The sequence below is a fragment of the Ochotona curzoniae genome, unplaced genomic scaffold, assembly GCF_017591425.1.
Source record: "Ochotona curzoniae isolate NIBS_2020 unplaced genomic scaffold, NIBS_Ocur_1.0 scaffold_4701, whole genome shotgun sequence".
NCBI classification, from domain to species: Eukaryota; Metazoa; Chordata; class Mammalia; order Lagomorpha; family Ochotonidae; genus Ochotona; species Ochotona curzoniae.
This window is the reverse complement of record NW_024467122.1, coordinates 71,654,038-71,672,222: the sequence shown is the minus strand read 5'-3', so window position 1 is coordinate 71,672,222 and position 18,185 is coordinate 71,654,038. Positions and strand designations below refer to the sequence as shown.

General features: G+C 47.0%; 1 protein-coding gene across 1 annotated transcript; it reads right to left on the bottom strand.

The window, feature by feature from the left end:
• Window positions 1-276: 276 nt before the first annotated feature.
• Window positions 277-16,922, bottom strand: FEM1B (fem-1 homolog B). Its single transcript, XM_040968531.1, has 2 exons — window positions 16,157-16,922; window positions 277-6,496 (listed from the first exon to the last, which is right to left on the bottom strand). Exons 1-2 carry the CDS (start codon window positions 16,402-16,404, stop codon window positions 4,864-4,866), a joined length of 1,881 nt encoding a protein of 626 aa, XP_040824465.1. The 5' UTR covers window positions 16,405-16,922; the 3' UTR covers window positions 277-4,863.
• Between the last annotated feature and the right edge of the window lie 1,263 nt (window positions 16,923-18,185).

The window sequence follows — 18,185 nt, the reverse complement described above, 5'->3', positions numbered from 1 at the left end:
TTTTAAATTTGCACATGTGGAAGTGAAAAAAAAAAATGCCTAAAATGCCTGAACGCCCTAAGTGCACTTGCACCTTAGCAGAAATCACACCAAAGCTGCCCACCGCCTCCGCACAGCGCAAAGAGGAAGTGGAGACAATTATTTGAATTTTCTTTACTATCTGAAATCTCTTCCATGCCCATGTATAACTCCAAGAACTCCTTCTTAATGAACTAACAAAAGATGATCTCAACTTAGGCACAATGAACGAACAATAAAGACACAAACTACAAGGTGGTTTTTCTTTTTTCAAACATTTACTAAACACAAACACCATATTTTTGCTTTTATACAGCAAGATTGTTAGTTCCAAATTAGTTGAGCAATTATTAGGACTGTCAATTGCCACGAACTTAAAAATTATTCTACTTGTCAAACTCAAATAGAAAAAAAAAAAAAAAACAAAAAAGAAATGCCATGCAATAATACAAATCACTAACAGACCTCTGGCGCAGTCAGCAAGTTTCACTATTTTATTAAAGTCACATAAATGAGTTGACAAAAGTACACAATTGAAGGACATCACTGGCTTGCTATAATTCACAGTGAAGTACACCCACAGAGGACTGCTGGGTGGGGCGGAGCTTATCAGGGACAGATGCTTCCAACCAATAGCTTAGGCGTCATCCTCTACTCCCCAGTGACGTACCCCTGCAAAGATTGGTTAGGAAAGCGGAGGGTTTTCGTTGTTGTTTTCCTCTCCAATTACTAAGCAACAATGAAAAAAGCCATGCACAAATTTTACAACACTGTATTAAAAAAATAGATACAGACCCTTGTCCGTGTCATCACTTGGCAATCTTGCTTCGTCACTCTGTCATTTTTCTGGTTAGGCCACCCATCCCATGATCACCTCCAAATGAAAAGCTGTTAGTACTTCAGCAGTGCTCGCCCCTGCACACACAGCAAGACCCATGCCCCATAGCCTTCAAGTCACTGCCCCTGCTCTACACAGTAACACAAAAGTACACAGCACAAACCTAGGACTAGAGACCACATTTACTTTACAGTTTCAAAAAATGAACATATCACCACTATCAACGCAGTATTTATTTCAGATCCTGTATCTGGGGGAGCGGACGCTGTACAAGCCAGCCCATGGGACTGTGGGCAAGTCTGCCAGAAACAGGTGAGAGTGCTGCAATGTGACACACACAATGAGGTGCTGTCCAGAATACAGCTGCACATCTCCAAGGGAGATGCTGACAATCTTCTGGACTAAAACCTTCTCACAGAGCGAAAAAGGCAAAGTTTGGTTTTCTTTAACCCCTTTCGGTGTTAGAGTAGAATCAGTGAGGAAAACAGACTAGCCAACTGGGTGGGCATTAACACAGCTGGCTACTCTGAAGAGGAACAGTAAAGGTTTTCACAGAAAAACGATCATGAAAACAAGCCCGTTACACTTTCTTTCATCTACTCACTAGTTCAACTGCCGGCTGCTTCTAAACCAGCAAACGGTAATTCATCCCAGGTATAGCACATCCATCTGCACCCCCCCAATCCCCTGCCCCACAAAAAATGCTTCAGGTTCAATTAGCCGAAGTGGTCTCATTCAGAAAGTAAGCTGCCTCACTACAGTGGAAACCTACAGGGCTGCAGCTCCCTGGAAACACTGACTTTCAAAACCACCAAACAGACGGCAGCGGGGAGCGGCTGGCCCATCCCACCTCACTTCAGTGCCTTACACCGAGCTACGGTCTCACTGTTCGCAGTCACTGTAATCAGCGAAATGAACCCCTCAGGAGAAAGACCACAGTCTGCAGAGAAGCTGTTTTTTAGTTTATCTGTTTGTAAGTTTCCACAGCAAAGGACCTTAGGTATGTGGGCTGTGGCCCTACTAGAGCAAGCCAGGGTGGACTGAGTCAACGTAAAGGTTGTCAGCATCGGTTCTTCGGTTCCTCGGCATCAAGGAAGTGAGCGGACTTGTTGAACACTCCTTGAGTTATTTTAACTCCAACTCCATTACGAGTCTAAAGTCCACTAAGTCAAGATCTGCAAATACAAAGCATCCACCCAGGCCTCTAGCTCATCAGGATCTGCAGAAGTCCTCAGGGAACCCAGACTGCTCTCTGTTCAGAGCAGATCTTACCAATAATCAAAGTCAAAAAACCCAAGTGGCTGCACGACACACACAGCCTAGGGCTCTCAGTGAGCCGAGATGTAGAACTATCACCTTTATCATCTATTTTCCTTTTAAAACAACAAACAAAAAATACTAAGTTGGGGAAGGGTTTAGCTAAACACACCTTTAAATAACTCTACCCCCCCAAAATTTAAAAAACAGGCATGTAGGTAACTTGCTTCAAGAATGGTTTTATACAGGTGCTTCACAAAACACATTGATTTTACAAGACAGATCCTCAGCAAGATAACTCACAATGTACTACTATACTATAATTTAAAAAAAAAATCTAGTTACCATGAGCACAGTTCATATCTATTTCACTCTCAAATTCTTTCTCCAACTTTGTCAGCATTCCAGTCGGCACCGTTTGACTTTCTCTAGCATAGTCTTCCCTTCTCGATGACACTGACATTAAATGTTGATGTCTGAATATGTACATAATCAGTCTCTTCATTGTGTAAGCAATGTCTTAAATAGCGCTGGTCTTGGGTTGCCAAAAGGATGAAATGTGTTTTTAAAACATGCCACATTATCTGATATTTCAAGGTTGGTGTTTCAAAAATCATACACATTAAGAATGGAACCAACTGAATACCAAGTCTTGTAGCGATTCCTCAGACTGTCCACTGGGCAGGCCTTGTGGTGTGAAGGACAGAGGGTCTGAGCGCAGCCATGGAGGAGGTATGAGCCACTCACCTGGAGGAGGAAGTGCATTTTCTCTTTCAGGCCACTGAAAGCTGTCAAGAGCACGGTACAAGTTTTTCCTTGACTCATACCAGTAGAATTCAGATCGGTAATTTTCAAATTAGGGCTCAAATACCTTCTTTAAGCCATCCCCAAAAAATCTTTCTTAAAAAATCTCATGTTAGGAAATCATATATCTATCAACAGGACAGAATTTCTCATTAAAACATTCCCTAACTGAAGCAAGACAACACTCAAAAGTGTAAACTACAGCAGCAATAAAAGTATCTTGCATCCTGGAGGGGAGAAGTTGTTAAACCCCTCCATCTCCTCCCATCCTTCCAAGCACTCCTTTCCGCAGGGTGTCTCCATTGTATTTAAGGCCCTAGGTGCTGATTTTGGCTTGGTCATTGTTTTACACTGATCCAACTGCAACTTTCCTCTTAGATTTGACAAAGCAATAACCATACACAATATGTCGACTGAAACCTTATCGGTTTGTCTAAGTGTATATCTGATGTATCTACATCATTATAATGTTTTTCATTAAGGGAAAAGAAAGCTGCAGGTCTTCACTTACAGTAAGTACCATGCACTATGAGTAGCTAAGGCATTCATTTGGCACTAGAGAGAAAATTACAGATACAGCTAATTTTACTTTATCATTTTTAACATCAAGAGAAAGAGATGTGTACCCTTTACTTGAATTTCTGTGATGCTGAAAAGATAACCACAGAATACTTTCAGTATCTGACAGTTAAAATGTTGCCAATAAAACAGAACAAAACAAAACAAAATCATAAAGACTTCTGTAGAGCTGTCAGAATAGGGAACATTGGGTGGCTGAAAAATTTGCAGTTCTGACAAAAAAAAAATCCCTTTCAAGTGGAAGTAAGAATTACCTTCATCCTCAAAAACATTCTATTTCCTAGACCACACTAGTAATTTTCTTGCTTTTCTACTTCTTTTCACAGACTAAGAAAGACTAAAAAAAAAAAAATCAAAAATATCCTGGTTCCTTTTCATCTGTCACAAACACCTTATTAGGGAGGCAAAAATGATGCCCTCTGGAAAAGGAGTTTTCCACATTGTGAAAGACACAACACAAGAGGGAAGGGAAAAAAGGAAATAGAAAGTGTAACCATCTTGTGACAATTTGGAGCATACAAAAACACAGAATTCATAATTTTTACATGTCCATAAAGTGAATCAAATGCAGACTGCTGCAATTTAGATCAATTTCATTGAAACAGGCTTGGAAGAATTTGCACTAAAGGCAAAGAGTTCATCAGTATTCTCTGAAAAATTGGCTTTTAAGATTACTATCACTTTGTATATAGTAGTCACAAAAATACAATAATTTCAAAGGATTTAATATACATTTGCAACTGTTATTAAAGTAGCACATTGTTCAAATTAATCTGCAGCTGTGTTTTCTTTTTTTTTTTTTTTTTTTCAATCCTCCCGATGGTAACACGGGTTGTACCACTCCACAGAGACAATGGCAGAGTGACAGCTACCCACAGCAGCTTGGCACGTGCAGGACACCTGGACAATCCCACTACTTTCAACGTTCTTCTGTGTTTCTTTCTCTTCACAAGATCCTCAAAACTGCTGCATGGAAAACACGCCGACACCAGCTTAACACAAATACTGTGTAGGCAGCTGTTTAAACATCACCAACTTGAAATCATAAATGTCCCTTGCTACACAAACAATATATTTTATATTCGTTACTTCAAAGAAGAAAAACAAAAATAACAAATTGCTAGGTGACCAACATCCAAAGACCTCAAACTCTTAATTACACCTAAACAATGTGGCTTTGTTTGAAGTGTGTTTGAAATCGATTCCCATAGGAGGCAAGAAGAACAAATACAGAACTAAGGAAGGCTGGGTTGGGAGGAAGGGTAGTGGAAAGAAAAGCGGAATTTATGAACACATAATTCTATTGTCTGTGATTAAAGTCCTTTACTTTTTAGCACCACATTAAACGATTTTACATATCCAGTCACTTAATGGAATCCAACAAACTCTTCAAGAGTTCTGGGGATCTGGTCTTGGTAGTTAATGTCATTAGCCCGAACTGCTCGGGCAGCCAGGCACTTCAGGCTCATCTTCATCTGAGTTTTAAGCAGTATTTCCGAGACCCCCGTGGTACTTTTGTCGAGCGGAGTCTTATTCTGTTTATTTGTCATGTCGGTGTGAGCGCCAGCTTCCACTAGGCTGATGATGATTGAGTGCAAGGTCAAAAAATCACTGATGGGCCTGTTGTACTGGACGATGATGTGCAGGGCGCTGTTCCCCTCATTGTCCACCGCGTTCACCTCGGCGCCACAGTCCAGCAGCAGCTTGGTGACAAGCGCGTTGGGGAAGCTGCAGACATCGTTGGTGTGGAAATCGTCCACCGGGGTATTGGAGTTGACGGCAAGATGCAGCAAGGAGAAGCCTTCCCGAGTTCTGGGGTCCAGGTGAATCAGGTTGTAGATCTGCTTGTTAATTTTGCACTGATCTTCTTCGCTGCACTGCGTTTTGGTGGAGATGCACACTAAATACAGAAAGGTGTAGAGATTACATTCGTAATTGTCCATGGCGTTGTGGACGTCGGCATCTGAGACATTCTTTACTCTGTTCATGCTCTGCTCTATTTCTAAAACGCTACATCTCAGAACACATTCGATGTCGGGGGCCTTCACAGTCTCATTCAAATGGATCATCTGTGAGAAAACTTGAGCAAATCGAAGCAGATCCTTGTGGGTGTTCCTGTTGCCTTTCTGCCTAAGGTGCAGGGCGTGCAGCCACAACTTGATACACTGTTCGAATTCCATGTTATCCGCATAGACAGCCCCTCTGTAAATGATGGGGTGCGAAACATCGATGTTGTCAGCACCTAAAATCCGCTCCCGAACTATAAGGCCTTCCATGTGAAGAGCATCTCTGTCCTGCCGGATGGCTTCCAGCTCCTGAGGATTCCTACACTCAGTTCTGTTCCCGTAAGCGTGGATGGGTGGCAGAACCTCCTTCTCAAGGATGCTATCACCTTGAAACCTCTCCAGCATAGCTAAGTACAAATAGTGGTATGTCTTCATGATATCATAGTTCTCACGGTCATTGGCAAAGGAGGCACCCAAGAGTTCCAAAGCTTCAATCCGACTTCTTCGGTCGCAATCAGCATGAGAGAGCAAAAGTTCAACAACATCAGCTTTACAGCTCTCCGCAGCTACCTTCAGGGGTGTCATTCCGTGGCCATTCACAACGATAGCGGCGCGCCATTTGATCAGCTCTTTGACGATGTCTATGTGGCCAGCTTCAGCCGCAAAATGCAATGCTGTGGCTCCACAGTGTGCTTTAGCATTGGGGTCAGCCCGTTGTTCTAAAAGGTATCTGACCACGTCAGTGTGTCCCTTATATGCTGCAATCATCAGGCAGGTGTTGTCGTACTTGTTGGCAATGCTGATGTTGGCATTATTTTCAACTAAGTATTTCACAATATCCAGTCTGCCGTCAAAGCACGCTGCCCGTAGGGGGGTCGAGTTGGTGACGGTGGTGTGGTTCACGTTCGCCCCGTGACTGACCAGAAGCTTAACAACCTCAAAGTGCCCAGCTCCCGCAGCACACCAAAGAGCAGTGGCGCCATCGATGACATACCTGCGTACGGAAACAGCACACCATTACATAATGGCAGCCACCCACGCGCCTTAAGTTCAAAGGATACACTTCCTGAATCAACCAAAGTCTCACTCTCTAGCACATTAAAAGACAAGATTCTGTGAAAATAAAGACATAGTTCAAAAAGCACTTTGCATGGCACTTGTTCCTAGTAGGATTAGGGTTAGACTCGGTTACAGTTATGTTCAAGGGAGCATTAGGGCTAGAGTAAGGATAGGGCTAGTGTTAAGTGATAGAGTAAGGCTAGACTTAAAGACAGGACCTGGGTTAGGGTCAGTGCCACGACTAGGGTTGAGGTAGGGTTAGGGTTATCATTAACTTTAAGATCAGGACTAGGCCAAGGGCTAAGGTTATAATTAGGGCTATGGCTAAAGTTGTGGTTAGAGTTAAGGTGAGGGTTAAGGTTAGGGCTAGCTATTATTATTGCCATACATAACTCTGAAGAAAAAAAAATACAAAGAATCACCAGAAAACACAGAAGAAATAAAAGGAGGTTTAGAACTTCTTTATCAACAAGCTAATGCACTGGCAGAGGCTGGTAGTAAATGGGAGTAGCACACTCAGCCCATTATATTCATCTTGTAAAAGCTGCTAAATTTGTCTCTAGATATATTAATGATTTAAAACTATGCGTGTATTTACATTCTATGTGTTCAACTAAATGAGAAAAAAAAAACTACCAACATCAGGAAGCAAGGAACATTTTCAGAAAACCAAGCAGGTGCCTCCCCAGAGGGCTGACTTGAGGAATCCACATTCACCACTCACTGAACATTCGTTACCTTCTAGGTTCTCTACTTCACGTACAAAATGAGCCTCGCATCATTCCACTTTCAATTTTCCCCAGTCTCAACTCATTTCCATCCTAGTACTTACCAAAAGGCCTGAAAAGCAGATTTTTATTAGACATATTTAGATGTTATGCTAGAACCAATAATAGTAAGGGAAAAAGCTGACGAAAGCAATATTCACCAGCATAATCCAGTCTATATACCAAGAACCTCACTACTGAACTGCTCCCATCCACGTTATGCTCTAACACAGGGCCAATTCTCTGCGAAAAAAGAACAATTCTCCTAGTGCTGTGATCTGAACATGTTCCCTCCACAATTCAATCTGGAGATGTGACAGTACTAGGAGGTGGGACCTTTATGAGGCGACAGAGGCCAGAGGGCTCGGCCCTTTGTGAATCAAGACCCTTCTGCTCCCTGCCAGAAGAGACACAGGCCTCATACGACACCCAAACTTACAGGCAACTTAATCTTGGGCTAGTCTCCAGTACTGTGAGAAATGAATTACTTTCTCAATTACCCAGTCTCAAATATTTTGCTATAGCAGCACAAAATACACTGACATAAACAAGTTTGATTCCAGAGAACAACACACAGAAATAACACCTCCCTTTCTGCTGCAAATAAAACTCTTGCCGTATAGTAATTCAAGTGATTACTTCCTTCCATTTAAAATAACAACAAAATATTTACAAGCAAAAACTTTCTCAGCAACAGTGGTGACTTGTGGATGGAGGTGACAGTACTGACAGACTTGAAGGTACCAGATCCTGTGCCAATCAGCTGGTGGCCACAGGCATCGGTATTCCAGGGAAATATTTTTTCATAAAACTATATACTTCACATACATGCATTTTACTTTATTTAAGAAGCACTTAAAAAAAAAAAAACTAGAAGGGCCCAGTGCAATGGCGCAGCAGGTTAAGCTGTCAGCACCACACTGGCATCCCATAAGTAGGCTGGTTCATTCCTCATTCCAGCTTCCCGTTAATGTGCTAGGAAAGCCTGAGTACCCAGGCACTTACAAGGAGGAAAGAGACCCAGATGGAGTCCCAAGCTTCCAGCTCCAGCTTAGCCCAGCCCTGGCCACTGTGGCCACTTAAGAAAGGAACCAGGCAGATGAATGAGATCTCTCCTTTCTTATTTTCCTCACTCTCTAACTCTGCCTTTCAAATTAAAAAAAAAAAAAAAAATCTGTTTTAAAAAAAAATCAGAACACTGGGCACAACACTGTAGCCTGATGGCTAAATCCTCGCTTAACATGTACCAGGACCCCATGTGGATACAGGTTTGTGTATGAGCTGCCCACTTCCCATCCAGCTCCCCGCATGTGGCCTGGGAAGCAGTCAAGGACGGCCCAAAACCTTAGGACCCTGCATCTGCATGGGAGACCCAGAAGCAGCTCCTGGCCCCTCGCATCGGATCGGGCATTGCAGCCACTTGGAGAGTGAATCAGCTGACTAAAGATCTTTGTCTCTCCTTCTCTCTGTACATCTGCCTTTCCAATAAAATAAAAATAAATGTTGACTTCTACATTGAAAATTGCAAAAGCACTCCTGACATAAAGCCTGAACAGGGCCCGGCGCGGTGGCGCAGGTGGTTGAGGGTCCTCGCCTTGCGCGCCCGGGATCCCATGTGGGCGCCGGTTCTAATCCCGGCAGCCCCGCTTCCCTTCCAGCTCCCTGCCTGTGGCCTAGGAGGGCAGTCGAGGACGGCCCAAAGCTTTGGGACCCTGCACCCGCGTGGGAGGCCCAGAAGAGGCTCCTGGCTTCGGATCGGCATGGTATCGGCTGTTGTGCTCACTTGGGGAGTGAGTCATCGGATGGAGGATCTTCCTCTCTGTCTCTCCTCTCTGTATATCCGCCTTTCCAATGAAAAAATAAAATAAATCTTAAAATAAATAAATAAATAAATAAATAAAGCCTGAACAAATGGAGAAATATTCCATACTCATAGTTCAGAAGACTCCATACTATAAAGAGGCCAATTCTTCCCTAAAAGGATAAATAAAATACAAATCAAAATCCCAGGAGACTGTGTGGCATGTATGTTTGGTAGGTGCACATAAGCACCTGTGAAAGCATGTTCAGGACAATTCTAGAAAGTACATGAAAATGTAAACAAACAGAATGAATACTGAGGCAAAGCAAAAGTCGGAGGACAAACCACAGTAATTAAGACACCAAGTTTTACCAAGAGAATAATTTGATTTATGAGAATAATTTGATTTATGACAAAGGCTCCAGTGAAATTCAGGTAGACGTTCACACACGCTCTTTCACACCAGCTGGAGCAGCAAGACAATCTGAATGGAAAATAACTGGCTTTGATTCCTACTTCACACTATGTACAAAACATCAAAGAGGCTTTGAAACACACACATGCACAAAAAAAAAAAAAATAAACACAAATAGTTTCCTCACTTTGAGCATCTAAGCCCTGTCTTGTCTCCTCTCACCCTCAGCCTGTAGAACCCATCAGACACTGTCCATCTCAGACAGCTGACTGTGTACCAACACATTCTGAATACCACAAAAGGCATCAAATTAGAACACAGTATAACATTGTTCCATTTTGTTTAGTGAAAATAGCATTTTGTCAAGCTAATAATCTATCAAAAAATACATAGTTAATATGTAGTTACATTTACATGATTAATGATAATGTTTCTTTGTACTGTTTTTTAAATTATGCAATTATCATATGCCAGAAATGTGAAGCTAAGCTACCTAAAACTGAAGAAATGCAACATTAAAATAGGTACCCATGGGTCGGTCAGTGCAGTGCAGCATGCTAAGTCCCTGCCAGAGATACCTCAACCTTTACTGGTTCTGGTGTCCGTCACTCCCCACTTCGGATCCCATTTCCTGCTAATGTGCCTGACCAGAGACGATGGCCCAGGTGCTTGGGTTCCTTCCATACACACGAAGTCCACAGCAAGCTCCTGGCTCCAACTCCAGCTGTTGTGGGCATTTGGGGAATAATCAAGCAAGTCAAAGATTTATCTCTCTTGGACCCAGCGCGGTGGCCTAGCAGCTAAAGTCCTTGCTTTGAATGTGTGAGATCCCATATGGGTGCCGGTTCTAATCTCGGCAGCTTCACTTCCCATCCAGCTCCCTGCTTTGGCCTGGGAAGGCAGTCAAGAACGGCCCAAAGCCTTGGGACCCTGCACCTACGTGGGAGACCTGGAGGAAGTTCCTGGCTTCTGGCTTCAGATCGGCACAGCACCAACCGTTGTGGTTACTTGAGGAGTGAATGATCAGACAGAAGATCTTCCTCTCTCTCTGTCTCTCCTCCTCTCTGTATATCTGACTTTGCAATAAAAACAAACAAATATTAAAAAAAAAAAGATTGATCTCTCTCACTGTATCACTATGCCCTTCTAATAAATACATAAATCTTTTTCAAAAATTCATTGCAAATGTATAAGATGGCTACTGCTGCTATTTGGTGTATGATCTGGCCTCAACTCAGACAGTGCTTTAACACTAAATCCATGGCAGCGGTGCAGATCACGGTTTAGAGGCGGGACTTTAGGGAACTAATTAGACTGATCTGAGTCCCTAGGGTGGAGCCTTCATAATGGAATTCTGGTGGCATTAATAGGGAGGAAAAGGGTCACACACACAGAGACACACACCTGCTCTCCCTTGTCACATACTGCCCTGCACCAGCTTGGAGCTGTCAGTAAGAACCCCAGCATCAGAGGCCAAACCCACAGGCCCAGCCAATCTTGAACTGTGACCCTTCAGAACCACGAGCCAAAGTAACACCTGCCTCAGGGATTCTGCTAGGGTAAGACAGCCAGTTCCTCAGATTCATTACTCTTGGTGAATTCAGAACATCTACACTGCAACCAAAACACTAAGCAGATTCAAAGGAATTACCCTAACACCAAACACATTCCTACATCCATAAAATCTAGCTAAAATGATGCCATAGAACAAAACACTGTGCATTTTAACATAAAATGTAATCAAATTAATACAATATTCACTAAGTTCCTAAAGGAGAAATAGTGTAGAACACTCCTTCCAGATTCAGTCCAAAACCAGATGCTAATTCTAGTACATTTTATGAGACAGCCACCTTTTCAAGCAAAACATACAGGGCCAGTGGGCAACTCAACAGGTTAATCCTCTACCTGTAAGCACTGGCTTCCCACCAGGGCACCAGTTCGTGTCCAGCAGCTCCACTTCAGACCCAGTTCCCTGGCTATGGCCTGGGAAGGCAGCACAGGATGGTCCAAAGCCTTGGGACCTTGCACCCATATGGGCAACTCAAAGACTTCTGTCTCCTGGCTTCCGGTCAGCTCAGCTTTGGACTGGCTCAGCTCTGGACACTGTGTCCATTTGGGAAGTGAACCAGCAGATGGAAGACTTCTGTCTCTCCTTCTCTCTGTACATCTGCCTTTCCAATAAAAATAAATAAATCTTAAAAATAGATATCTATCAGATGACGGGAAGGTTCATGATGAGAGAACACTAAATACAAGGTCAAGCTCATTTACTTCTGGATCCAATTTGAAACAGAAATGCATTTTAAATGGAAAGAAAATTCACTGAATGTAACTGATCGGCACTATTTGATCAGAACTTTTAAAATCATTTATCAGATCGAATGAAGCTCCTTACTACATCGCTGCTGGCTTTGGATGAAGCCACGTGATGGAGGAGCTCTTCAGGACGTGTGCTGACAACACGGGCACCAGCGCCGACTGTGAAAGACCCGTCGGAATTCTCAGACGTGGGCAAATCCTCCAGGACAGTTAGTCCCCACAAACTGACACCAAGCAATCAGGTCTTTGGACACAGGACACCTCCCCTTTGCTCTGTTCCATTTCCAGAACATTCTTTTAACGTTTCTGTTTATCTTTAAAAAATATATTAGGGGCCAATGCGATGGTGTAAGAGGTTAATCCTCCATTTGCAGCCCCCGCATCCCATATGGGTGTCAGTTCCTGTCCCAGCTGCTCCACTTCCCATCGAGCTCCCTGCTTGTGGACTGGGAAAGCAGTAGAGGATGGCCCAAGTCCTTGGGACCCTGCACCCACATGGGAGATGGAAAGAAGCTCCTTGCTTCAGATCAGCTCAGCTCCAGCCATTTGGGGAACAAATCGGTGAATGGAAAACTCCTCTCTCTTTCTGTAAAATCTGCCTCTCAAATAAATTTTTAATATATGTATAATAAAATCATAGCAACAGAGACAGGAAAAATACCTTCTACCTTCTGGCTCACTCCCCAAATGCCCACAACAGCAAGGGCTGTGCTATGACAAAACCAGGAGCCAGCAACATCATCCAGCTTTCCCCTGTGGGTGACAGGGGCTCGGGGAGCTGAGTCATCAACTGCTGCCTCTCAGGGTTAGTATTACCAGGATGGATCAGAAGCAGAGGCAGGACTCCACCACAGCCAACCTGAAATGAAATGCAGGCATGCTGATCGGCAGCTTAACCCACTGCACCACCATGTCTCCCCCATGTCTATAATTTTCTTGAACAGTTTCCTATACTCCATTCACATCCATCTTGTGTCTACATGCTAAGTCATTGTAAAATAATCTCAAATATACACTCCCAGAACTGTGCACCAGGCTCAATCATCTTCAGAGCTCCATCCAGAAGGGTGATCCCCTCCCCACTTGAGGCTGTATCATCAGTTTACTCTAGTCACCTAAAGCATTATAAAAGGTTTAGGCAGAACACATATTTTTAATTGCTTGATATTTATTGTAACATCTGTCTCCCTCTTTGGCTCACATGTGTGCAGTGAAAAGTCTATGCAACTTAGTACATGAAATGGCACAGATAATGGGTCACAGGAAAGAACTAATACAGTCTAAAGATGTATATGAGTAATAATAACATTTTTTAAAAAGATATTAAAAGTTGATAGCAAAGCAGATGGTGAATAATTCAGTCAAAACATTGGGAAAGGGGCTGGCATGACAGTCTTATGGCTAAATCCTTGCCCAGAATGTGCAAGGATCCCTTACAGGCACCAGTCCATGTCCCTGCTGCTCTACTTCTCCTCCAACTCCCTGCTTGCGGTCTGGGAAAGCAATGGAGGATGGTCCAAAGCCTTGGGACCCTGCATCCACATGGGAGACCTGGAAGAAGCTCGTGGCTCCTGGCTTCAGATCCAGCTATTGTGGCCACTTGGGGAGTAAACCAGTGGATGGAAGATCTTTGTCTCTCCTTTCTCTATAAATCTGACTTTCCAACAAAAATAATAAATAAATCTTAAAAGAAAAAAAAATTGGCAAGATGGTACACAAGTGATTAAAACTAAAGAACCCTACTCTACTGGAGCACACACAGGAAGCTATCAGTCCCCACCTCTGGGAGGTTACAGGAGCTGAGGAGATCAGTGTAGGCCTAGCACTCATCACAGCCAGCTCCTGGAGGGAGAGTGCACCTCCAAGGTTAGCATCACTCAGGGGGCGTTCTCACAACAGCTGCAAAGAGCACACAGGAAAACCATCACATTTGCAAGCAACACTTTCTGGTTCAGATATGTCAAAATGACTGTGACAAACTACAGCACAATCTCACTAAGGGGTGTGAATGGGTAGAAAGGTGGCCATGAGATCCAGTTCTTTTCTCTTACTAATTAATGAATAAACTCCTCAAAAGAACCCTTCCATGTCCTTATATCCCTTACATCCCCCTACCCTTTTTGTCCTACCAAGTTTGACCCAGGGGTGGTGCCCATCATAGACATTAAATAAATAAATACTAGCTACTGTAACGCAGAAGCTAATAAATTCCTAATTACAAAGATCTAGAGGCTAAACAGATACACAGTTGCAAGAAAAGGCTCAGGTGAAACTTGCAAAGAATGGAAGCATGGAAGACTGCGGTTTTTACCGCCTTCTTCTCCATATTTCAGACAAGAACCCTCAAATTCTCTCTGGTCACCCACAGTCTTTCCAGTCAGAATCTGTCATAGCACTGAAACACCTGTCACTTAACTGCACCACGGGACATCCCCCTTCCCCTTCTTGTCCTACCAAGCTTGAAAACAGCATCCAACATCACCTCTTTGGTGACACCTGTCCGAGTTCTCCCAGGGAAAGCTGGACAACTCCCCTCCTTTTGTACACCCTCACCAGTCCACAAGATTCCTTCCAGTCCAAACCAGCCGGCGCCTGCAACTACTCACTGACATATCCATCCCCTCTTATCTTACCCTCTCTCCATACCCTCCCTGCCCCAGGCAGTTTTCCCTCAGGATAGGAACACTATGTCACTCAGCTCTGCACACCAGCATCCATCACAGAAGCTGGCTCACGCAGACGCTGAGTAAACCCCTTAATGTCACTAGGGACCACTGGGCAAGGTAAGCCAGTACCTGGTCTCAGTACTACATCTCTAGTCACTTCCGACTGTAACTGCCACTCAAAACATCTTTCTCTCTACTGATCTAGGAAAGCAGCCACAAACGAAGACCGTCTAAATTCTTGAGAAAACTGTGTTCCTTCCAGACTCTTCTGTCTCATCCAGCTAGGCCTCGGCAAGCTCAAGGCAGCTGCTACCGCCAAGATGTCTCTCGTGATGAATGCCTGAGCCTGTCCAGCTGGAATGGCGCCTGCAGGGTCAGGGGTCATTACATGGCCCTCCTCCTCAAGGTGTAGCCCAGGAATGCAGGGAATGACGGAAGCACAGATGCCAGGAAAACAACCGCCAACCAGGTTGCCATCTTTGGTCAACTGGAGTGGGGAGAGCAACACATCCTTAATGTCTACAGAAGTGGCTGGGGAGGTAGGCCTCCACACCGCGGGCTACCATCTCATTAAAAATGTAATGCTCAAAAATATTTTGTCATCTCTAACAGAAAAAAAAGAAAGAAAGAATGCACACCATGCTAGTCATCTGAAAGAACTACCTTTTCCCTCAGGTTTGCTAGAGGCAGCTTTCCATCACCCACACTGGACCTGCGGCTTTTTACGCCTACACCCCATCCATTTCAAGCAGACAATGCTAAGACGGCTCACCTACGGGTGCAGGTCAACAAAAGCAAACCCCGACGAGGCAAAACCCTTAGGCAGCTGCCACCTGCCAGACATCTCATGGCCCTCCGGCACAGAGAAAAGGGGCAACGGTGGAACCAGACAATTCCAGGGTCCTCCTGACACCCCAACAAGTACACTTAGACCCACAGGACAGACGTGGGTACACTCAGACCCACATCTCCTAACCAAGAAGTCCTCCCCCCAACCTCCAAAATCCAGCAAGTAGCCAAGCCCCTGCTCGGCCTCCCTCCCGGGTATCAATCAGCAACTTCAACAATGGCAGGTTCAGGGCCTTGTCTGAAGCCAGCCTTGGAGACTCCAGCAAGGTGGGAAAGCCGGGATCGAGATGGCTGGCTGCAGGAGATGCCTCAAGAGGCTGCAGCTGCGGCCTGTTCTGGGGGCTGCTTTGGACTGCCTTTCTGGGACCGGCGGGCTTGCAGGGGACCCGGCACGGGGAGCAGGTGCGGCGGGAGCAGGGTTAGGGGTGGTGGGTAAGGATCGGATAGCCTGAGAATCAATCCTATCACAGGTCTTCGCTGCTCATTTTCTAACCTCGGCTATCTAGGACAGAAAGACAGCAAACGCTGGAAGGGCAGCCACCTGCTCCCCCAAGGCTCGTGCAGTCCAGCCGACGACGCGTGTTTCTTCAAGACGAGGGTGTGGCCACGCAGCCTACGAAGGGAACCGGCTAAGGACACCCCCCCGCCCCCCGCCCAGGAAGGGTAGCCAGCCCAGCAGGAGGCTGCAGAGCGAGGCCTCGAGGACCTAGGTCAGCGTTAGCAGGGCAGGGACCCCGCCGGCCAGAGGGGAGGCTGGGGCTGGGCTGTTACCTACCCGTCGAAGCGCACGGTGCCCGTCTGCTGGGTCTGCACCCGGTAGTGTTCCAACAGCAAGCGCACCACCTTGGCGTGCCCGTTGCGGGCTGCGATGATGAGAGGCGTGGAGCGCTGCCCGCCCTGCTGGCTCACATAGCCCAGCAGGTAGCGGATGTCGCTCTCGGAGCGGTTGAGGAGCAAGGCGGCCAGGGTCAGCACCTTGCCCTCGCTGGCCGCCTTGTACACATAGCCAGCCAGGCCCTCCATGGCCGCCGCCAACTCCAACACCCGTTTGGTCGCCACCGCGGCTGCTGCCTTGCGCCCCCGGAGGCCGCGTCCGCCAGCACTTCCAACCTGGGGCCCTCCCAGCCCATTCAACAGGGCGCCGCCGCCGCGCCCAGGCAGCAGCGCGGGCGGAGAGCGCACCGGGGGCACGTCGGCCACCCGGCCGGGGCGAGCAGCAGGGCGCTCAGGGCCGCCCCGGCCGCTCCAGGCGCCGGCCCCGGGCCCAGCGCATCTCCATGGCGGCCGCCGCCCCGGGCCTCGGGCCGGACCCCTCCTTCCTGCGGGCTGCGACAGGCGCGTGCCCGAGCTACGGGTCGCCGGCGGGGTCCCGCGGGAGGAGCGCGCGCGTGTGCGCCGCGGCGGCGAGGACGAACGAGGGGTGCGCCTCCGCCCCGGGGGCCTCGGGCCTCCCGCCGCCTCAGCCTCGGGCTTGCCCGGACTCGGGCCGCCGGCGCTGGCCGCTGCAGACGGGCGGCCGAGAGCTCCTCCCGGCGTGGCCAGTCCCGGGAGCGGCGCCGCCGGAACTCGGGGCGGGCAGGAAGCCGCGCCTCCCCGACGGCGCCGGCAGGGGCGGGCCGAGCCGGAGGGGCGGTTAAGTGGGGAGAGGTGTCTCCTCCAAAGCCTGCCGGCGGGCAAGCGAGGCCGTGCGGAAGAAAGGTTCTGCCTCGCGGAGCTGGCTGGCTCCGGCCTCCTGGAGCTCCCCCGACCGGGACCTCCGGCTCGCCCACATTCGACCCTGAGGACCGTGGGAGTCCCGAGCCAGGGGACCGGGGATCCTATCACGCTTCCCTACAGATGCTGCGGGCGCCCCTTCTGATGCTGAACGGGGGCGGGGCTCAGGGAGGGTCCGAGTCCACCCTCGCCCCCGCCCTAGTTCTCCGAAGGGACCGGAAGTGCGGCTGGCCCTCCCTGGGGATGGGGGCTTAGAAGGGAGAGGAAGATGGAGGGGAGGCCATCCCCGCAGTACAAGGGGCGAGGTGGCCCCTGCCTGGTCAGACAGTGCTGAAACCCCCGTGTTCTCCCATCCCTCCCAAGATGGTTGTGAGGATTTGAAAGGCTCGTTTATGCTACCAATACTGAGAGCTCTAGTGTGTACCAGGCTCTGCTCAGTGCTGGAACAGGCCCTTCTCCCCGGGGGCTTGTGTAGTGGGGCCAGCAGATAATAAACAAGCGATAGGCAAGACACTTCATTATCATCCTTGACTATGAAACAAATGAAAGGAGTGTTGGGAGCCCCCCAGGATGAACCCCAAGGTGTCCCTACAGAGAGACTAGCTGGTGTGGAGGCCCAGCACTGCAGAGCAGTGGGCTCAGCTCAGGATCCTAAAGGCAGATGTGGCTAGCGCCCTAAGGGATGGAGAGAGAAAGGCAGCCGAATACACCTGGCCCAAGAACCTGTGGCACAGGGTTTACGTTCTGCCAGGTGATGGTGGGCGTTTTAAGAGTTTTAAACGGGGAAATAACAAGAGCCTGTTGATATTCCCCCCTGACAATCACTCCGGCTGCTGTGTTAACAATGATCTGGACGTAAGACTAGAAGCATCGGGGTCAGGAGGAGATGCTGGGCTTCCAGGATGGTACCAGTGGAGGTGATGAGGCTCCAGGCCCGTGAAAGTTGCTTCTCCCTTCTCCCCTGCCCACCTTTCCAAGAGGAAGGACACATCCTTTTTTTTTTTTTTTTTTTTTTGAAGTTCCATGGAGCTGTGCTCCAAAGTCCACATACCTGATTTCAAATTCTCCCCTCCAATCTGCAGCACGGCTTT

Excerpts from the sequence above, each read along its gene's own strand:
- FEM1B (XM_040968531.1), bottom strand. The coding sequence starts at position 16,404 with ATGGAGGGCCTGGCTGGCTATGTGTACAAGGCGGCCAGCGAGGGCAAG. Across the intron at positions 6,497-16,156 it reads GGCACCGTGCGCTTCGACGG|GTATGTCATCGATGGCGCCA; the intron begins GTAGGTAACAGC and ends TTCCGTACGCAG.